This window comes from Neolamprologus brichardi, chromosome 14, assembly GCF_056152115.1.
Source record: "Neolamprologus brichardi isolate AB-2024 chromosome 14, ASM5615211v1, whole genome shotgun sequence".
NCBI classification, from domain to species: domain Eukaryota; kingdom Metazoa; phylum Chordata; class Actinopteri; order Cichliformes; family Cichlidae; genus Neolamprologus; species Neolamprologus brichardi.
The window spans coordinates 10,023,028-10,040,226 of NC_142117.1; the positions used below are offsets into that span (position 1 = coordinate 10,023,028).

At 40.7% G+C, this 17,199-nt stretch overlaps 1 protein-coding gene across 1 annotated transcript; it reads right to left on the reverse strand.

Moving 5' to 3' along the window:
* Window positions 1-1,166: 1,166 nt before the first annotated feature.
* On the reverse strand, window positions 1,167-7,393 carry LOC102789241 (homeobox protein otx5-like). The gene is made up of 4 exons (XM_006801132.3): window positions 7,166-7,393; window positions 5,134-5,907; window positions 3,813-3,964; window positions 1,167-3,558 (listed from the first exon to the last, which is right to left on the reverse strand). Exons 2-4 carry the CDS (start codon window positions 5,231-5,233, stop codon window positions 2,920-2,922), a joined length of 891 nt encoding a protein of 296 aa, XP_006801195.1. The 5' UTR covers window positions 5,234-5,907; window positions 7,166-7,393; the 3' UTR covers window positions 1,167-2,919.
* Window positions 7,394-17,199: the final 9,806 nt, after the last annotated feature.

A 17,199-nucleotide genomic window follows, 5' to 3' on the forward strand; every position in this document is an offset into this window, starting at 1 on the left:
AGTGTCTGACTGATGCGCAGACGGACAGTAATTGATCTGAGGCATTAGAGAATATTATAACTTTGCTCTTCTCTGTGACTGGCTGACAGATCAACAACAGTACAAGAAAGCGTAGCCCACAGACCGGTCACATCACATCTAATAGCAAACACTCCCTGCAGGTTGACCTGCCCATGGACTGCCTTTGTATTACCCTGGTTGACCATAAAATAAGGATAAAGCATATAGAAGGCAGTGCACAGGGACAAAAGACATAGCCTATGTGGTTCCCGGAAGCACGGCTAAAACCTTTCATCCAGTGCACTTTGCGCAACCCCCATAAAGCTGACCCTCTGGCCTATCGGTGGCAGGAACACACAGAAACATCCATCAATCCAAAGTAATCTGCCTGTCTCTCGTGCTTCGGTTTGGACCCGGTGTGGTGGTGAGACCCGGTATTAGGGTTAGTTCTAATCTGTTTTCTGTCCTCTCTGCCCTGCCCCCTTTCATTTCAGCCTTATACCCACTGAACCACTTGTATGGATTCCCAATGTTCCCAACTATAGATGTCCCAGTGCTCCATTTTCCTCTCTTGCAGTAGAGGTGGGCGTATCGATCCAAATATCGATAGTATTGCCAACACCAGTATCGGTATTGGATTGATGCTAGCGTGATAGGATCGGTACTTGGAAATGAAATGAAAAAAACATACCTCAAACATGCACTACGAAAAATGTCTGATCCTTTTTGTGTGATTGCCAGTTCTGTTTTATTAATAGCCTATATCAAATTTAAACAACAGGAGTTGACCCAACAAGCTTCAGAGACAGGCAAATTTAAATTCCAGGTCTCCAAAAAACCCAGTTTACAAATAAATGGAAAGCTAAAAGATGTGTCTTTCTTTGTTAACTAATTATTGTGGAGAATAAAAATCACAGTGGACACTAAAATGCATTTCCAAATTGATGATGATTCATCTCATAAATTGTGACACACTGCTCTCCCCTAAAAAAGCTGGCTTTATATGTTAAAAGTATCTGTATTAGTACCCGCAGTACTGACCCTGTATTCCCTTGGTATTGGAACGATATTAAAATTTGCAGTATCACTATTTAGCACTATCTTGCAGCCCTGAATTGCAGAGAAATGGAAGGATCCATGACTTAGAGAACACAGTAACCCAGGAGTTTTAATGAAGTTGTTTAATGTCTCAGAAACATTGTAGCTATCTGGCATGGTAGTGATGAGACCGGTCAAACACAGGAGACAAATGAAATATACAAAATAATTCATATCAGAAAATAAGCAGAGACGATTATAAAGCAAAAAAAAAAAATGTAAGTACAATAAATGATTAAGAAGCATACTGCTACTTCTATTGGATAAACCCCTGAGTTTGACAAAAAAGAAGAAGAAGAAGAAGAAGCAGAAACCAGAAGTATATAAACAGAAAAAAAATTAAAAGTTGGCAGTTTTCTAGAAATTAAGAAAGAGGGTGACAGAGTCTGTTGGGTGGAGTGCCTGTGTAACAACACACAGCTGATACCAGACATGATTACACTTTCAAGTTTTAATATTTACAAAACAACAACAAAAAAGTATATTAGCAAAGTCCATGTCAGCAGAAGATATAATATTAATGATGATAGTTATAATAGTACTGATAGTAATATGAACTTAAAAACAAATTACCACAGATTTTACTCAAACAAATTCACAAATTTGAAAAGAAACTTAAGTTGTTTTAAGTCTAATACAAAAAAAAGAGAAAAAAAATCAGACAAAACATCAAACACATAAAGTGGTACCTATCACATCTTTACAGGTTGGAGCTGAGAGAGGCACCAGACTCTGAGCAAAGGAGGAGGAGGAGGGGTGAGTTGGCCGCATGTAGGCCCAGTTCCTTCCCTTTCTCCGGTGCAGTCTCCTCTCCCATCAGATACCTCACTGCAGCAGTTTATTGGCAGTCTGCTTTCATCATGCCACTGTGAGATGAAGAGGGGTTCATCTGCCTCAATTAGCAACAATGTGACCATTGTCCCTCAAAATGTGTGGAAGTGATCTTATTACACTAACAATGTACTAGCCATTCAGCTAATGATTATAACCATGCTCAAAGGCAACAGGTTCGTACTGCAGTCACTGGAGTGACCTACTCCTCCCCCCCCTCAGCTCGTATCCCACACAGGCTGCAGGGGGTCACTGTCATGCAAGGCTACTAGGAACCATCAGCTTGTGTGTGATTTAGAGAAAACCCTGTAAAGACACCAAGCTTTAGGTGTCACATTGGGTTAGCTGAACTGTTTTCATTTCTCAAAGCTCAATGATTAAAAAAGCAGCTTTTTCAAAGAAAAACATCACAGAAAAAACAAAATTAGAAGTCTGAAAGGAAGAAATGCAGTTCTCATCAGTGTAAAAGGTCCATTTCAATTCTATGTTAAAAACAACCTGTAGGTTACAAATGTTGTTGTGCTGTGGCATTTTTACAAATAAGCCCTGCTTTAAATTTGGTCCAAGTCAAACTCAGCTTTATCAGTCGAATCAAAAGGAAAGCTTGTTCTCACTAGTCTGATTTTATTCTGCATACATCAGTCTCTTTTTCCTTACATGTGGTCATTCCTTGATTTCAAGGCTGATTTTCTATGTTGCTTAAACACTATTGTCATCTCTTTGTTACAGTCACCAAACCGAGTTTCAACAGATCACATTACTCCCACTGATATTTTTGTGAAACAACAAACACGTAGAGTTTATTTCAGCCGATCACTTCCTCGGCCGATGTGTGATTGGTGGGACTTCTGTGTCCCAAGTTTACCTCTTCCTCCTTCTAAAACACATAGAAAGTAATCTTGTTTTTTTTTTTCAACCTACTTTGATTATTATCTTTTTATTTCTTACCTCTTCCCTCTACCTCCCTCCCCACGCCCCACCTCCTGTTATTTACAAGACCTGGAACTTCCAGGAGTTCTGGTCTTTGTAGTCCAGACAGTCAGCGGCATTGAAATTGAGCTTCCAGGCAGTTTGGTCTTTGTAGTCTAGACAGTCGACGGCTCCAAAGCCCAGTGAGGCGGCTGTGTAGCCCTGGGAGGACAGTGAGGCTGGGGACTGGCTTAGGGGCCCGCCCATAGAGGAGGCTGTGATAGGGCTCAGGGCCCCTCCGGTCCCCGACAGCTGTGGGTGCATTGGAGACAGGTAGGAGCTACAGTCCAGACCAGTGAAGTAGGAGGAGGAGCCTGCGTAGCTCTGGCTGTAGGCTGGGGCCTGGGTGTAGGTCATGGGGTAGGTGGTGGTACGCTGCATGCACGGGGTGGTGGAAGCAGACAGGGGGTCTGGCAGCGGAGAGATCGAGGCTGGGCTCCAGATGGACACTGTGGCACTAGCAGAGCTGGAACTGGGGGTGATGGCGGTGCCTGGAGGAGGGGGAGGAGGGCTGTAGGGACCGTTGGTGGGGTTGGCACTGGCCTCGGTGTTGGCCTCACGAGCAGGGGATGCCTTCTTTTTAGGGGGCCGTGGTTTGGACTGGCCTGTGCTCTGTTGCTGCTGCTGGCGGCACTTGGCACGACGGTTTTTGAACCAGACCTTTGGGAACAGGAGCATCAGAGAGAAGGTATCTAAGTATCACTGTTTCACAATCAAAGCAGCTGATAAAAACATTAAAGATGTACATGCTGCTTTCATAAGAACTCAACAAACCCTCACTTTCTTTCTGTATGTGTCTCTGTGACACACTCACACACATGCACGCATGCATACACACACACACACACACAGGTGTTTTGTCCTGCCAATATAGGAAAATATATATGAGTATAATTTTCAGTATAATGTGTTACCTGGACTCTGGACTCAGGCAGGTTGATCTTGAGTGCCACTTCCTCCCTCATGAAGATGTCTGGGTAGCGTGTTTTGGCAAAAAGAGCCTCCAGGATGTCCAGCTGCGCACGCGTGAAAGTCGTGCGCTCCCGACGCTGTTTGCGGGGTGTGCCTACAAAAATTATTATTATTATTATTATTATTATTATTATTATTATTGCCACGTTAAAATCTACGTTGAGTTTATATCTGAAGAATTCTGCAGAAAAATTATTGGACCATGTAAGGCCATGTATCAACGTTGGTCTGCATTTATTACATTTAAAAAATGATTGAACTGATGATGAAAGAAATGATGAATTGAAAATAATATGAAATTCAAATCTATATATAAACCGCTTCAATAAAAACGCTGAAACAAATAAACGAATTCCGATTTTTCTCTTTTTCTCTACACTTTAAATACATAAGCACTGTTGCGGCTTCGTTTCACATTTTATACGCTGCCGTGGATTTTTGTAGACATAAACAAATAGTGGCGAGTCTCCGTAGCTCAATCTTTTATGTGGCGTTGAGGAAAGAAACAAACGTGTTCGGGATTGAAACGTTTTTATAGGACCGAATAAGCGGATCCAGCAGGCCTGATGTTTTTCTTTCTTTTTTAATATTTCTGACTGGCTGTCGGAGCTGTGCGAATCGAAAAAAAAGAAAGACCGAAACGAAATGAATATCCACATCGGGGATTATGACTTTTAAAAACGTAAACTTTGGGCCGAGTTTGACAACACGCCTTCTGCCGTCGTTTCAAACTATCCTCTGAGCTGTGGCAGATGCTGATCGCTGCATATCGGGCTTTATAAACAACCTCAGTGTTCATTCATAAAAAAATATATATTATTAATGCACCAATATGAAATACAATGACTGTCCTTTTTGTAAATAGGTTACACTGTAAGCGCAACAGATTGGAGTTAGTTTTAATTCCGTGTGAGAACAGGCGGCCTTTCTCTTCTCACACATTTTCATTGTTTTTTGACTCTATAATCCTCTGAACTTATAGGTCAAGTGAACACATGTTCTGATACACGGAGCAGACACTTAGGTTCATAATCATAAATATAACCGTACAGATAAAGTTTCAAATATATTATTCAAATTGAGTTTTGTTTTTTTTTTACCATTTTTCTGCGCAATATAAGCAATAAATACATAACGAATATTTCACTTAATTCCATCATTTCCCTTGTTTTATTTTATTTGTTTACTTAAAATAAAGGCGATTAAAGAAACTACAGGTTTACACAGATTAAAAACACACAGAAGTCAAAGGCCAGTACTTACTGGGATATCCAACGGCGGCGGTGTGGAGCAGATCCATGCCCGGGCCGGACAGCGTTAACCCGTTCACGGCGTAATGGGGTTGCTTAATGTAGGACATCATGCCTCCTGCCGGCTTTAAAACACTCCCTCACTCGCTCTCTCCTTCTCTCAGACCGGGGGCCGGGTCTCCTAACTAGTCTCCAGGGGGTGTATCTCTCTCTCTCTCTCTTTCCCTCTCCCTCCTCTCTCTCTCTCTCTCTCTCTCTCTTTTCCCTCTAACTGCCTTTAACAGTGTTTGTTCCTTTTGGTGGGATGTTTGGCCTTAGGTTGTTTTTGTTTTTTAATTGTCCATTGACTGCCTTCTCCTCAACTATCTTTATACGTTACTCTGACTTACTGCCTTCCAGCCAGGCACCTTTGGCCAAGCCCCTTTACGTTTGTTTCCACCTGACGCGTAAAACCACGGCGCTTTTAAGGGTTTGGTGTATGTTCAATGCTTCTAGTCAAAAAAAGAAAGACTACCTCAACTCAAGTCGGCCCGGTGCGACAAGTCAATACACCACACTGAAAACAGCACAGTTCGCTAATCGAGGCCGGTTAGAATCTCCATCAGAGCCGTGCGTAATTGCAGTGCGCACATATAACGTGGCCGGGTGAAAGATGCCAAAAAGCAGCGGCAGCAGCGGCAGCTCCACAGCAGTTTGGTGCCTGCGGTCTGACGGGTGTTGAAAAATTGTAAGGCGGGTGGGGCGCCCCTCTGTCCCTGGTCGTCCCTGAGAAGAAGAGGATGCTGATCTGCAGGGTGGACAAGTGAGGAGAGCGAGAAGAGACTGGCTAATTAGAAGTAACTTCTTATCCAAGTAGACACCCAGAGCCCTCCCTCCTTCTCTCTCTCCCTCTCTCTCTCTCTGCGCACTCGCCCACGCGCATCTACATATTGTTCATTATTCATTCAAGTTGTCTTTCAATAGAGGATAATATATAGTCTTTTTAATGTCCCTATTTGATCTAAATGTCGTCGCAGCAACAAAGAACACTTGTTGATATGCAGGCAGTAAACACAAACATCGAAAAAGTACTATAAAACACACCGCGCGCGCAAACACAAATTTTAACAATTTTCGTTTTTATAGCCACTTGCCAAGCTTAGCCTTACAGTCATCCCAGCAACAAGCATAGGTGTCCGGAGACATTTTCAAGATATCTTTTTTTTTTTTTTTTTTTTTAAACGAATTAATTCTTTTTTTTTAATTTTATTATATTGTTCTAAAGTGTTTTTGAAATTGGCCTCCCTAAAATAATTGGACGACTGAGTGTGGAGGCAGAGGTAGAGCAGCTGAGGCGGAGAAGGGGGTACAGGCCGGATTAAAAGTAGCACAAAGACCGCGTTGTTCTGCTATTAAATCCCCTTCTGATCCCCAACATGCTGCCTCCGGACCAATTATCCATTCATTCACTTAATCAATAATAATAATAATAATAATAATAATAATAATAATAATAATAATAATAATAATAATAATAATCTGAAACTAGTTTTATTTGATTTGTCAGGCCCTGGTCTGATTATATACCTACATTATAAATGTGTAATAAGTATCTGATAAAGATGTTTTATCAGATACTTCCGACGTTATTTCGTTATCTTATAATTTTGTACGCACTATTATTACAGATGGTTGTTTGTTTTTTGTTTCCGTTACCCTTTGTTTATTTTGTCAGTCCTGGTTTTGTATTTATTATCGCTGAGCTTTGTGTATGCGTTGTGTCTCCTCCCGGGGCTAGTTTGGCCTGTGCCATCCTCTACAGCGAGACAATTTCACAGTGTCCAAAGCCGATTCTCTGCGCTTGTTAATTGAATCGGATTTCTTATAGTTTAAAATCCACACACACACATACACACACACTCATGTAGCTACAGCCCAAACTGTATAAGGGGTTTATCTAGCTCTGTAAAGCCAAAGCAGGAGATATAAAGACACACACAGAGCCACAGAGAGTATTTTACCGGCGTGTTTGAACGTTTCCAAATCTCAGAATAAAATGTCTTCACCTGCTGAGGTGTGTGTGGCTGTCTCAGTGTGTGGGAGGCCTTCCAGTGTGCGCGCTGTTCACGGTTTGGATACGGTGGACTCTTCAGTTGCTTACCACATCCAGGTACGCCTGTGTGTTTGTTTGTATGTCTAGCTGTTATTGTCAGTTGTTGTTGCTAGGGTAGTTTATACAGAGCTAACTGCTAGCAGGATAGCTAAATGAGCGAACTGTGGGGAGTCCGAGGACAAGACTGTCTCGAGACCTCCAGCTGACATGGAAAAAAAAAACGGCGGGAATAGCAAGACCTCAGATGCGCGTCAGGGCGCGAGCGCGGTAGTGCTGTGCACGCGCATTCTCCTAGCACCTTCCCCTTTAGAGTCTTAAGTACATTTTTAAACATGTTTTATGTTATAAGCTAACAGAAAATACATTGTTTTCTTACTTTTTTTATGTTAAAAATGTTTTTTGTTATGAGCAGTAGAATTTGATAAGCTTATAGTAGGAAAAAATAACTTCATTTAATCAGTAGTTTCTCAGTTGACAATATACGCGAGCATAATAAACAAAAGCGTAAATAGCCTGTATTGTATGCTAATTATAAATGACACATTTGTATTTGGGACTGTATTAGGCTATAAAGCATAGTTGTAAAATATTAGTATATAGTTATTTTTAGTTATTGTACATTTATTTTGAAATGGAAAAGCTGTTCTAAATTAGACTCTTAGGTTCCTAATAAGATAATAAAATATAGGATTTTTTTTTAATCGTCATTAGGTTGTAGCCTAAATGCTGCACCAGATTTAAAGGAAAAAAAGTTCCAAAACTGCTGCATCCATTGTTTTAGAAAATAAGACAAGCATTATGAAAGCATTAGGAAGTGGACTTATTTATTCAGAATTATTTAGTACAGTCACTATTTTTCTCCTCCAAGTTATTTTCTTTGTGATTTTTTACTCTTTAAATTGTGCTCTTGAATGTGCATAAAAAGATAAGCCCTCCCTAAGATACAGGCCTAGGTACCAGTCTAAATATTAATGCTCTTATTCAAAGCAGCGGATTTTACTGTTGCATGACAAGTAATGTTTTCTGGGTTGTTTGTTTTGGAAATTGTTCCGTGATGCTTGTGGTTTGGACGCACTAGGACCCAGAGTAGAAGCAAATTAAGGGCAACCATCACATAAGAGGCTTAGTGCATCTAATCTATACTCCCACAGACAAACACCCACACACACACACACACACACACACACACACACACACACACACACACACACACACACACACACACACACACACAGGAGGGCACAGCATTTCGTAAACATCCCATTTTGAAACAAGCACGCATACATGTCCCACAGGCAAACACCGCCATTGTATTTTCATTTAGTTTTCATTTTCTCCAAACTCTTTTATTCCCCTTGTTGACCTTAACTGCCATCCCACTTTGTTAGAGAACATTTGCCCATATGCTCCACTATTTCTCTCATCCCTTTTTCATTAGCGAACGCCCTTCAATAAACTAAGAAGCTGAGAGCAAACTCATCCATTCTGGACGGCTATAGTTTAAAAAAAAAGAAAGAAAAATACTCAGATATGAAATCCTCCTCATCTGTATGCTCAGCGCTGCTCAGATGGATGTCTGAATGTTTTAATTCCAAAGGATAAAAAAAGGATTTCAAACTGGAATTGAAATGAAGTTTCACTCAGTCATTGCTCATTAAATGTTCCCGAGGCTTTTTTACTGACAGAAAATTTACTTTATTTTGCAGCTAGCCCTTTTTTCTGAATCCTCCCATGCTAAAACGGCTCAAAGACAACTTTCTCTTCTGTTTACTACCAATCCTTTACTTTGTGTGTGTGGGTGTGTGTGTGTGTGTGTGTGTGGGCATGATGGAGATGAAAAAAGCTGTTTTTGTGCCATTTGCAACACGACAAAGACCAAAAACCATTAAATCCAAAAAGGCCTAAAACACACATACACATGATTTACATGCACAAACCCTCCACACACACACACACATTTCCCCCAGCTGTTAAATACTCTGACATCATATTGTTCGATACACAGCGTATTTTTGTATGTCTGTGTACACTCTGTGTGCTTATAGTGTGCATGTGTGTGTGTGTGTGTGAGACAGTCACACACACATACACACACGCGCACAGAGTTCAGCCGATTTATCATAATATGCTTTATCTGAAAAGTAAGTATCTTACCTCGGGATAAAGGGAGGAAAGAGGGGTTTGTGGCCAGATTGACAGAGGAAGGGTGGATGGAGAGAACTGAGCGCTCACTGCACTGGAACAGAGAGCCTGGACCTTAACTTCTGTGGCTGGATTGATCAGTTTTGATAAGGTAAACGAACATTATAGGAAGTTGCTGTTGTGAGAGAGAAAAGGCCACAGTGGTGTTTGTGTGTGAGTGAGGGTGAGACCGGCCAGGCTGGCACAAACGAGAAGGTAAGAATGCGACAGTTACCGTGAGCGACTGGCGGACGACAAAAGTCTATAACTGGAGGAAACTGGGCGGAAAGTTAGGGCGGATGGGGTGGAGAAGAAGGAAGAAAGGAAGACTTGACTAGAGTGATGATAAAACAGGGCAGAAAAAAGTGGAAGAACACAGAGAGAGAGAGAGAGAGAGGCAGATGGAGGGGGAGCATGGGAGGGGCGTTGTGACAGACCCAGTTTGAGCTTTCTCAGGGTCCCGCTGTCAGCGCTGTGCCGCCTCTCGTGTTTTTCAGTATACAAGTTGGCCTATTCATATAGAAAGTCATTCACAGATGACACATGTTCATACTACATCTGTTGTAGGAGTTTGTATGTAGCTATGAATGCTGTTGTTGGAGTGTATGTATCGAGGTCAGTGTTAACTCCTCATTTAACTCATGTAAGGATTACTCTGCGTGAGCCCAGGTCAGACCATGTGTCTCTCTCTCTGATAGTGCTTACATTTCATATATGTACAGTTGTGCGTAGGTTACACTGAATAGTCCTGCTGTTACAATGTTCCTGCACACTGTTATTGTATACGTATGCATATGCATGGGCTTGCGTGAGCGCGTCCTTTGAGAAGGATTTGGGTTACCAGCAGTCTGTCATGGGTCTAGGCTGTTAACACTTATACAATGCGATGCATATAGAAACATATACTCAACAAATATAGACCAGGGCTGGATGCTTAATTTACTTGCACCTTGGTGGCTATGTATATATGGATACAAACAAGCTAGTTTAAAGAATCTCTAACAAATTTGATGCAGCTAAAACTTCAGTCATATTTATACTTGGTGGTCTCTTTGGTGATATATTGCATGTTTGGAAACCTCTGAAAAATGGTTTCACATGAATTTTTTATGGTAAATACAGCCTGGAAGAAACTAATGCTTTCTTATTTATATTTATGACATTTTAAAAAAGAAATACAAACCTATTTCCGTGATTCTAAAATGCCTTTTGTTCACACTATCAGCTTTTATCAACTGCAACCAAATACTTTTATTTTCACATTTTTTCAATCTTTATGATACAGTCACATGAGGCCCTGTTCTTGAATAGACTCGTGGCTATCAGGCTGATGAATGATATTAGTGAATGTTTTAATTAACCCCTGAATGCCTAGTGTAAACTAGTGTAAACTAGTGTAAACTTGTATAAACTTCAATAAATTACACAATAAATTTCTAAGCAATAAAATGCACACACTCCCCCACCCAAAAAAACAAACAAACAAATAAATAATTCTTTACATCCTGCAGCAAATAGAATAAAAATGAAAACTCATGCACTTATGCAAATTAATATTGCTGTATAATTAATATTATAATTTTAAAAATTTTATTTTCAGTTTCAGGGTTCAGCTTTTAAAGTGTTAAAGTGTTGGTTTTATTACCAAGCGTGTTATGTGGACAGTTGTTTTATGAGATGAGATTAATGTAATTATACATAATGTATGATATGCGTGACGTCAGTCGTTGCAGGATGCAGTTCTGCTGAGTTTTTTTTTTTTAAAGAAGCTGTGCTGCACTCCAGCCTCCTTTGGGTCCCATGTGGAGGCACAAAGTGTGTGTATGACAGAAGAAGGAGGATCAGTCTGACTATGAGTTCATCTGTAAATAATGTCTGGCCAGCATCTTGATCAATTTCACAGACTGCAGACCCCCTGATGCGTGCATGTGTGTGTCCTGCTGTCTTCTCTGGTAGACAGATCTCTAATCAACTGCAGACAGCAGCAGGTGGTGTGTGTGTGTGTGTATGTGTGCAATACCAGTCATCATTTAACCCCCTCCCTATCACTGTCTGAGGTTTTAGGGTGTTAACACCTGTTCATACCGTCATACTCATACACTTGTAGTAGAAGCTGAGAAACTGCATACCAAAATATCACCAAACAATGTCAAAATATTCACTTTTAATACTGGAAGTGAATACAAATTCGGTAAATGCAATAAAAAGAAAAAAAAGTACACACACTCACACACACATATGCCTGAAATTCTGACTTGAACTAATTTAATTACATGTAAATTGTTCATTTAATTTTTCTATGCAAGTGCAATTTAAATTGCTACATTTAATAGGATCTGGTCCAATAAAATTGTACCTGATTGTTATACTTTTTGTACTTATTTAAATAAATAAACCTTTAATTTTTATACATTTCAGATGCAGATTCATTCAAAATTCTGGCTTCATTTTAATTGTGGTTGAAGAAAAGGTTGATAATGATCATTCAAAATACAAATTATGTTATGGAATAAACGGAGTTCATAATGTTGACTGATTATTTGAGGTAACCTTTATAGCAAATCAAATACTTTTCATTTGCTTAAAGTTATTTATTATTATTCATAAAAAATATATGATTAAACTGTAAAAACTGTGGAAAAACTGCTAATGTAAAAGCATTCACAGTGTTTAATTAACATCAAAAGGCAGCCTGTGCTCTTCAATTCAGTTTGCATTTTTTTTTAACTATGTAGCACTAATTCACAACAACAGCACCCTCAGAGCGTTTTATAATTGTATGGTAAAGACTCAGGTTCGGACTCAAACTCGGGCCACTGCTCTCTGACCATATGGCATGCGGTTGCCTGCTGACTCACAGGTACTAAAGTAGTACCTGTTACCCATCTATTCATAACTTAGACACAGCTTACACTAAGTTTAACTTGAACCTAAGTTTTTCAATTACACTATATGGACATGCTTTCTGTCTCCAGGGAAGTTATGTCCACCAGATGTAACACACACACAGGCTTCAGCTAGTTAAAACAAAGCTCATATGTGCATTCATGCATGGCTTTATATGCTTTATAAAAGACCGTGTGTGTGTGTCTTCTGATCATGTGTGTGTGCTGGTGTGGAGGAGAAGGGGGACATTATTGCAGTGGGTGGACAAAGGTGGGGTGAGTTGAGTGTGTGTGTGTGTGTGTGTGTGTGTGTGTGTGTGTGTGTGTGTGTGTGTAGCGTGGTACAGTAGCTTGAACCCCCACCCACCACCTGCAACACCACCAGCCCATATGGCAGTAGACAGCAGTAATAATCATGGAAGTGGAGCAACAGGCCCTGAGCCTCACTAATCCTCAGCCACACTCCGACACGTGCCACACTGATGCATACACCCACCCTATGGACACACACACACACACACACACACACTGAATGGTACTGAAGGTACCATTTATATATGCAATCATGCACACACACACACACAGTCTCACAAATGCGTGTACTAACGAAGAGAACAGAGTAGAATTACAAGGAATGTTTATTGCTCTGTAGCGGGTGGAGCTGCCACTGTTGTCTCAGTAGGTCCTGGTTTATCTTGCTTCATTAAGAACACTGTGCCAAAATACACATAAACAAACACACACACATCTTGCATTTACAGAACACCTTTCTCTCTATCAACGCTGTTTTTACGCTGCACACAGTTTCTGTTTAATCTCAGTTATGAAGCCATCGATTTCATGTTAATATTGTAACACATCGCCACAGGAGCACAAAGAGTTCTTTCTGATCAGCAGAAAAGCACCTTGGCTTCGTGCTCGTCCAAAAGCACATGCACTCGGCACACAAACAGAGTCGTGCGCACTCGCTCGGTACACATACACACACAGAAAACCTGTTACGTGTGACGCACAAGCAGACAGGGCGACAATGGCGCTCTTATTGTTAATTGGCTGTTTAATCCTGAGGAATGTGTGTGATTAGTACCCACCGGTGGGTCAGGATCTTGCTCAACACTCTTGTTCACAATGGACAGGCTGTAACAGAGATGTGGGAGTGAGCAGGCGCGCAAATGCACACTTTTGCACACACACTCACACAGAAGGACAAAGGTGTGCACATAGCGGTCCATGGGTATCACAAAAAACACACACATATACACAGACAATTGAGCATCAATACACATGTGCAGATTGAGAGGCCCTCTCACAAAGTACTGAAGTGACCACACATACACAGCAATCTACCCAGCATGCAACTCAGTGGCAAAGAAAAACCATAATTGTGATTTCAATCATATAGTACTGCTCATGCAAGGGACACACAGTTTGCAGGAAACACAATATATATATACATGTAGCTACACACACATGTGTGTGTGCTCTTTTTTTTAACAATCACACCTTCACAGCAGAAAAGAAAGCCACCTCAGAAGAGCTGGAGGCTACATCATGAGCATTGTCTGATGGTCATGAGACTGACTGCATGCTAACCCATATTCTCTTTTGCCTTCTTTTGTAAAGCACTTTTTTAATGCCATAATATTCAACACAAGTGTAACTTTATATGTAAAAATTCACCCATTGTGTAAGTGTACTGGTAAGTGAGGTAAGCCACTGGTTGCACTGAAATGCAACGCGTCCTTAACGTTGTTTGTTTCGATGTTGTTTGTCAAGATTCAGAGGACACTTAGAGCACGCTACAGTGGCCTGCCTGCATCATGGGGTCCACTGTGCTGCTGCTGCTGCTGCTGCATATTTACAGGAGTGTAAAAAGGTTATGATGGACAGAAAGGAAGGGTTAATGGGACAGCCAAGACTGGTTACAGGTGGATTGCTGGGTCCTGTGTGTGTGTGTGTGTGTGTGTGTGTGCGTGCGTGTGTGTGTGTTCTGTAGGAGGTCCAACCAGGCTGCATCACTGCTGACACACTGCTGCTGGTAAATCCAGCTTAGTGTGTCTAAAACAGGCCTACGAAATCTGCCACAGGGCACCTAATGCTAGGGCCGCTGTCACCCTCAATCACTCACACACACCTAATCCCCACGCTGTGACCCCACACACATACACACACACACACATGGCCAGTGCTCTGGGCCCATTTAGCTTGGCAGGCACTCACAGTACCAGGAGACACCAGCCACAGGGTCAACATTTCATATGGTGGGGGAGTGATGGGGGAAAAGGAAGGATAAATGTGAGGTAGAGGGGTATGAGCTGCAGGAGTTCAGGCATGGAGGTAAGAAACAGGTGGCATTAGCGCTTGAGGTATGGCCAGAACAGAGAGAGGAGCAGAACTGCTGTGAGGTGAAGGTGCCTGAGGAAAAAGAGGGTTATGAGGCTGCGAATACAAGAGAAGTGGTGTGTTTGTAGGGATGAGAAAAAAAAGGCACAGGGAAAATGAAGGGCATGTGGTGAGGAGAGGACATGGGAAAAGATACTTAGGGGCGTCTGAGTACAAATCAATTCAAAAATTAAAAAGGCACCGCTTTGTTAAATACACCATAGAATAAGACGAGCAAGTCTTGATAGCAGTGGGCAGGGGTAGGACCTTAAGAGAAAAAAAAAACTATAAAGCTGTTTATGAAAACACACACATATATAAATTAACTGTTTAATTATTCTTAAAGTTTTATAAAACATCTAGTATTCAATAATACACCATAAGAAAATGAAAGGGGAGCGGTCTTATAGTTAATTGTGTGTGGTGATATTTGTTTTCCATTACAAAGTCTTTGTTTTTTCAAATTTAAAGATCCATTTCAGTCATGGAGTGATACAATTATTTTTTCTTTCCAATCCTGTAAATCTTCTGTCATGTCTCCAATAAAAAGCTTCACTTACATCTTCTACTGTAATTAATTTTAAAACAGCTTAAAATAAGACCTCCCTTTCCACCTTCCTCTGTCCTACTGTGTGGTAATCCCTAAATTAATCTCAAGCACAGATTGGTCTTTTTCATTAAAGATATTTTGTTACTGCAGTTTGAAACTTAAATGAAGAGACCATTCACATTGCTGTTATATAACCCCTGTGCTTTTCCAGCTAGAGTTATAGACTGTATATAAAAGATGGACAATGCTACCAGCTACCACCTACGTAGATCTGTTCTTTTAATAGGGGAGAACATCCCTTCAGTTTTCTTGCTGTTTGATCTCAGTAAACACGTTTTAATTAGTTATTATCTCAATTGCTAGTTCCAAATCATATATTATATAACAAAATGTTTGCTAATCACAGACTTAATTAAAGTAAAAAAGGAGGATAAAGCAGGATATGCTTCACTGTGTTTGACAAATTGCTAGCTAATCAGCATGCAGTGGCTTCTCAGTCTGCTTTATGGTGGCCATGTCCATCTTTAGTATACAGTCCATGGCTGTAACAGTCAATGTTTCTGCCCGAATAAAGTATCTAAAAACCAGGGACTGGAACATGTAAAGGTTCCAGTACTCCAACTACTTTTGCGGTGTGGATTCACTAAGTATAGCTAGCCTATCTACGAGTTCAACACTTTTATTGGTGGAGACTTTTTCATGTCTGTCTGCATTTATGTAAACTGTGAACCTGCCAGTGCTGACAGCGTTCTTCTTTGTGTTCTGTGTTTTTCCAGGTTCCTGTGCATGCAATGCAGCAATGGGGGTTGAAGAGCCAGCTGGTTTTACTGGTTAAAATACTGAACTGAAAAATTTACACACACACACACACACACACACATATGTATATATAGAATCTTTATGCTACACTGCCGCACTGTTCCCATCCTGTTGACATGGGGTTAAAACAGGCCATAAGAGTTTATGTGCCAACGCATATACCTTTATACACAATCTTATGTTATCTAAGAAGTACAGAAATGCTCCCATAAAGTAATTGGAGGCGAGACACTTAAAGCCTATCAATGCAACTTAGGACCGTGCTCCAACCACTAGGAGCTTTAACAAGACTAGCAGGGCTTTTTGATGCTCTCAGTCTAAATCCTTAATGTGTCTGCAAACAAATTAAGAATCTAGTCTTTAAATATCCTTCTTCTCGGTCCTGTCAGCTTTCAAATGACCTTAAAGTATTAATCGTATCTTTAAAATGTATTATTGGAAGGGCATTGGTAAAGTTACATTACATAGCACCAGTTCACAACAGCAGTTATCTCTATGAGCTTTACACTGTAAGGTAAAGAGCCTGAAATATCAGGTGTAAATTCTAATGAATGGAACAACCCCCAGACCACTTGGTGACTGTGGGAAAGAAGAGACCTCAGCAGGCTGCAGGGCAGTTGGGGGATAGTAAGGAAACAGGACAGAACCGAGGAGCAAAGAGAGCTCATAAACAGCAAACAAGATGAAACACAAACTACTGGAAACTGGTGCAGAACAAACACGTGTATGATGTGTAACATCACATGGCTACCATAGAGATATTGCAACGGTACAGTATTTGTTTAAGACAATTTCAGGGCAGTGAATACTGTGAAACTACTTGGCAGGTAAGTAATAAATATCGTTGTCAATGAGAGAATCAGCATTATTAATAATGTAGGATCACAGTTTAACTTCTGTAAACCAACAGTATATTCATGTAATCTGCTTCTAATAATAAAGTAAAAGCATAAACACGCTGCTGTTCTCTGTCATTGTAAGTGTTCATTTTAAGAGTGAATATGTGCGTGCGTGGCCTTTCAGACTGCCAGGTGACATTTTGTAAATGGTGGGTCACAGTGTGTCTTTCTGGTGGACTGGAAAGACACACAACAAGGGACAAATAACAAAGTGGAAATGCACGATTGGCAGTGTGACACACATACAGACACGCAATCCCCAAAGACTTGG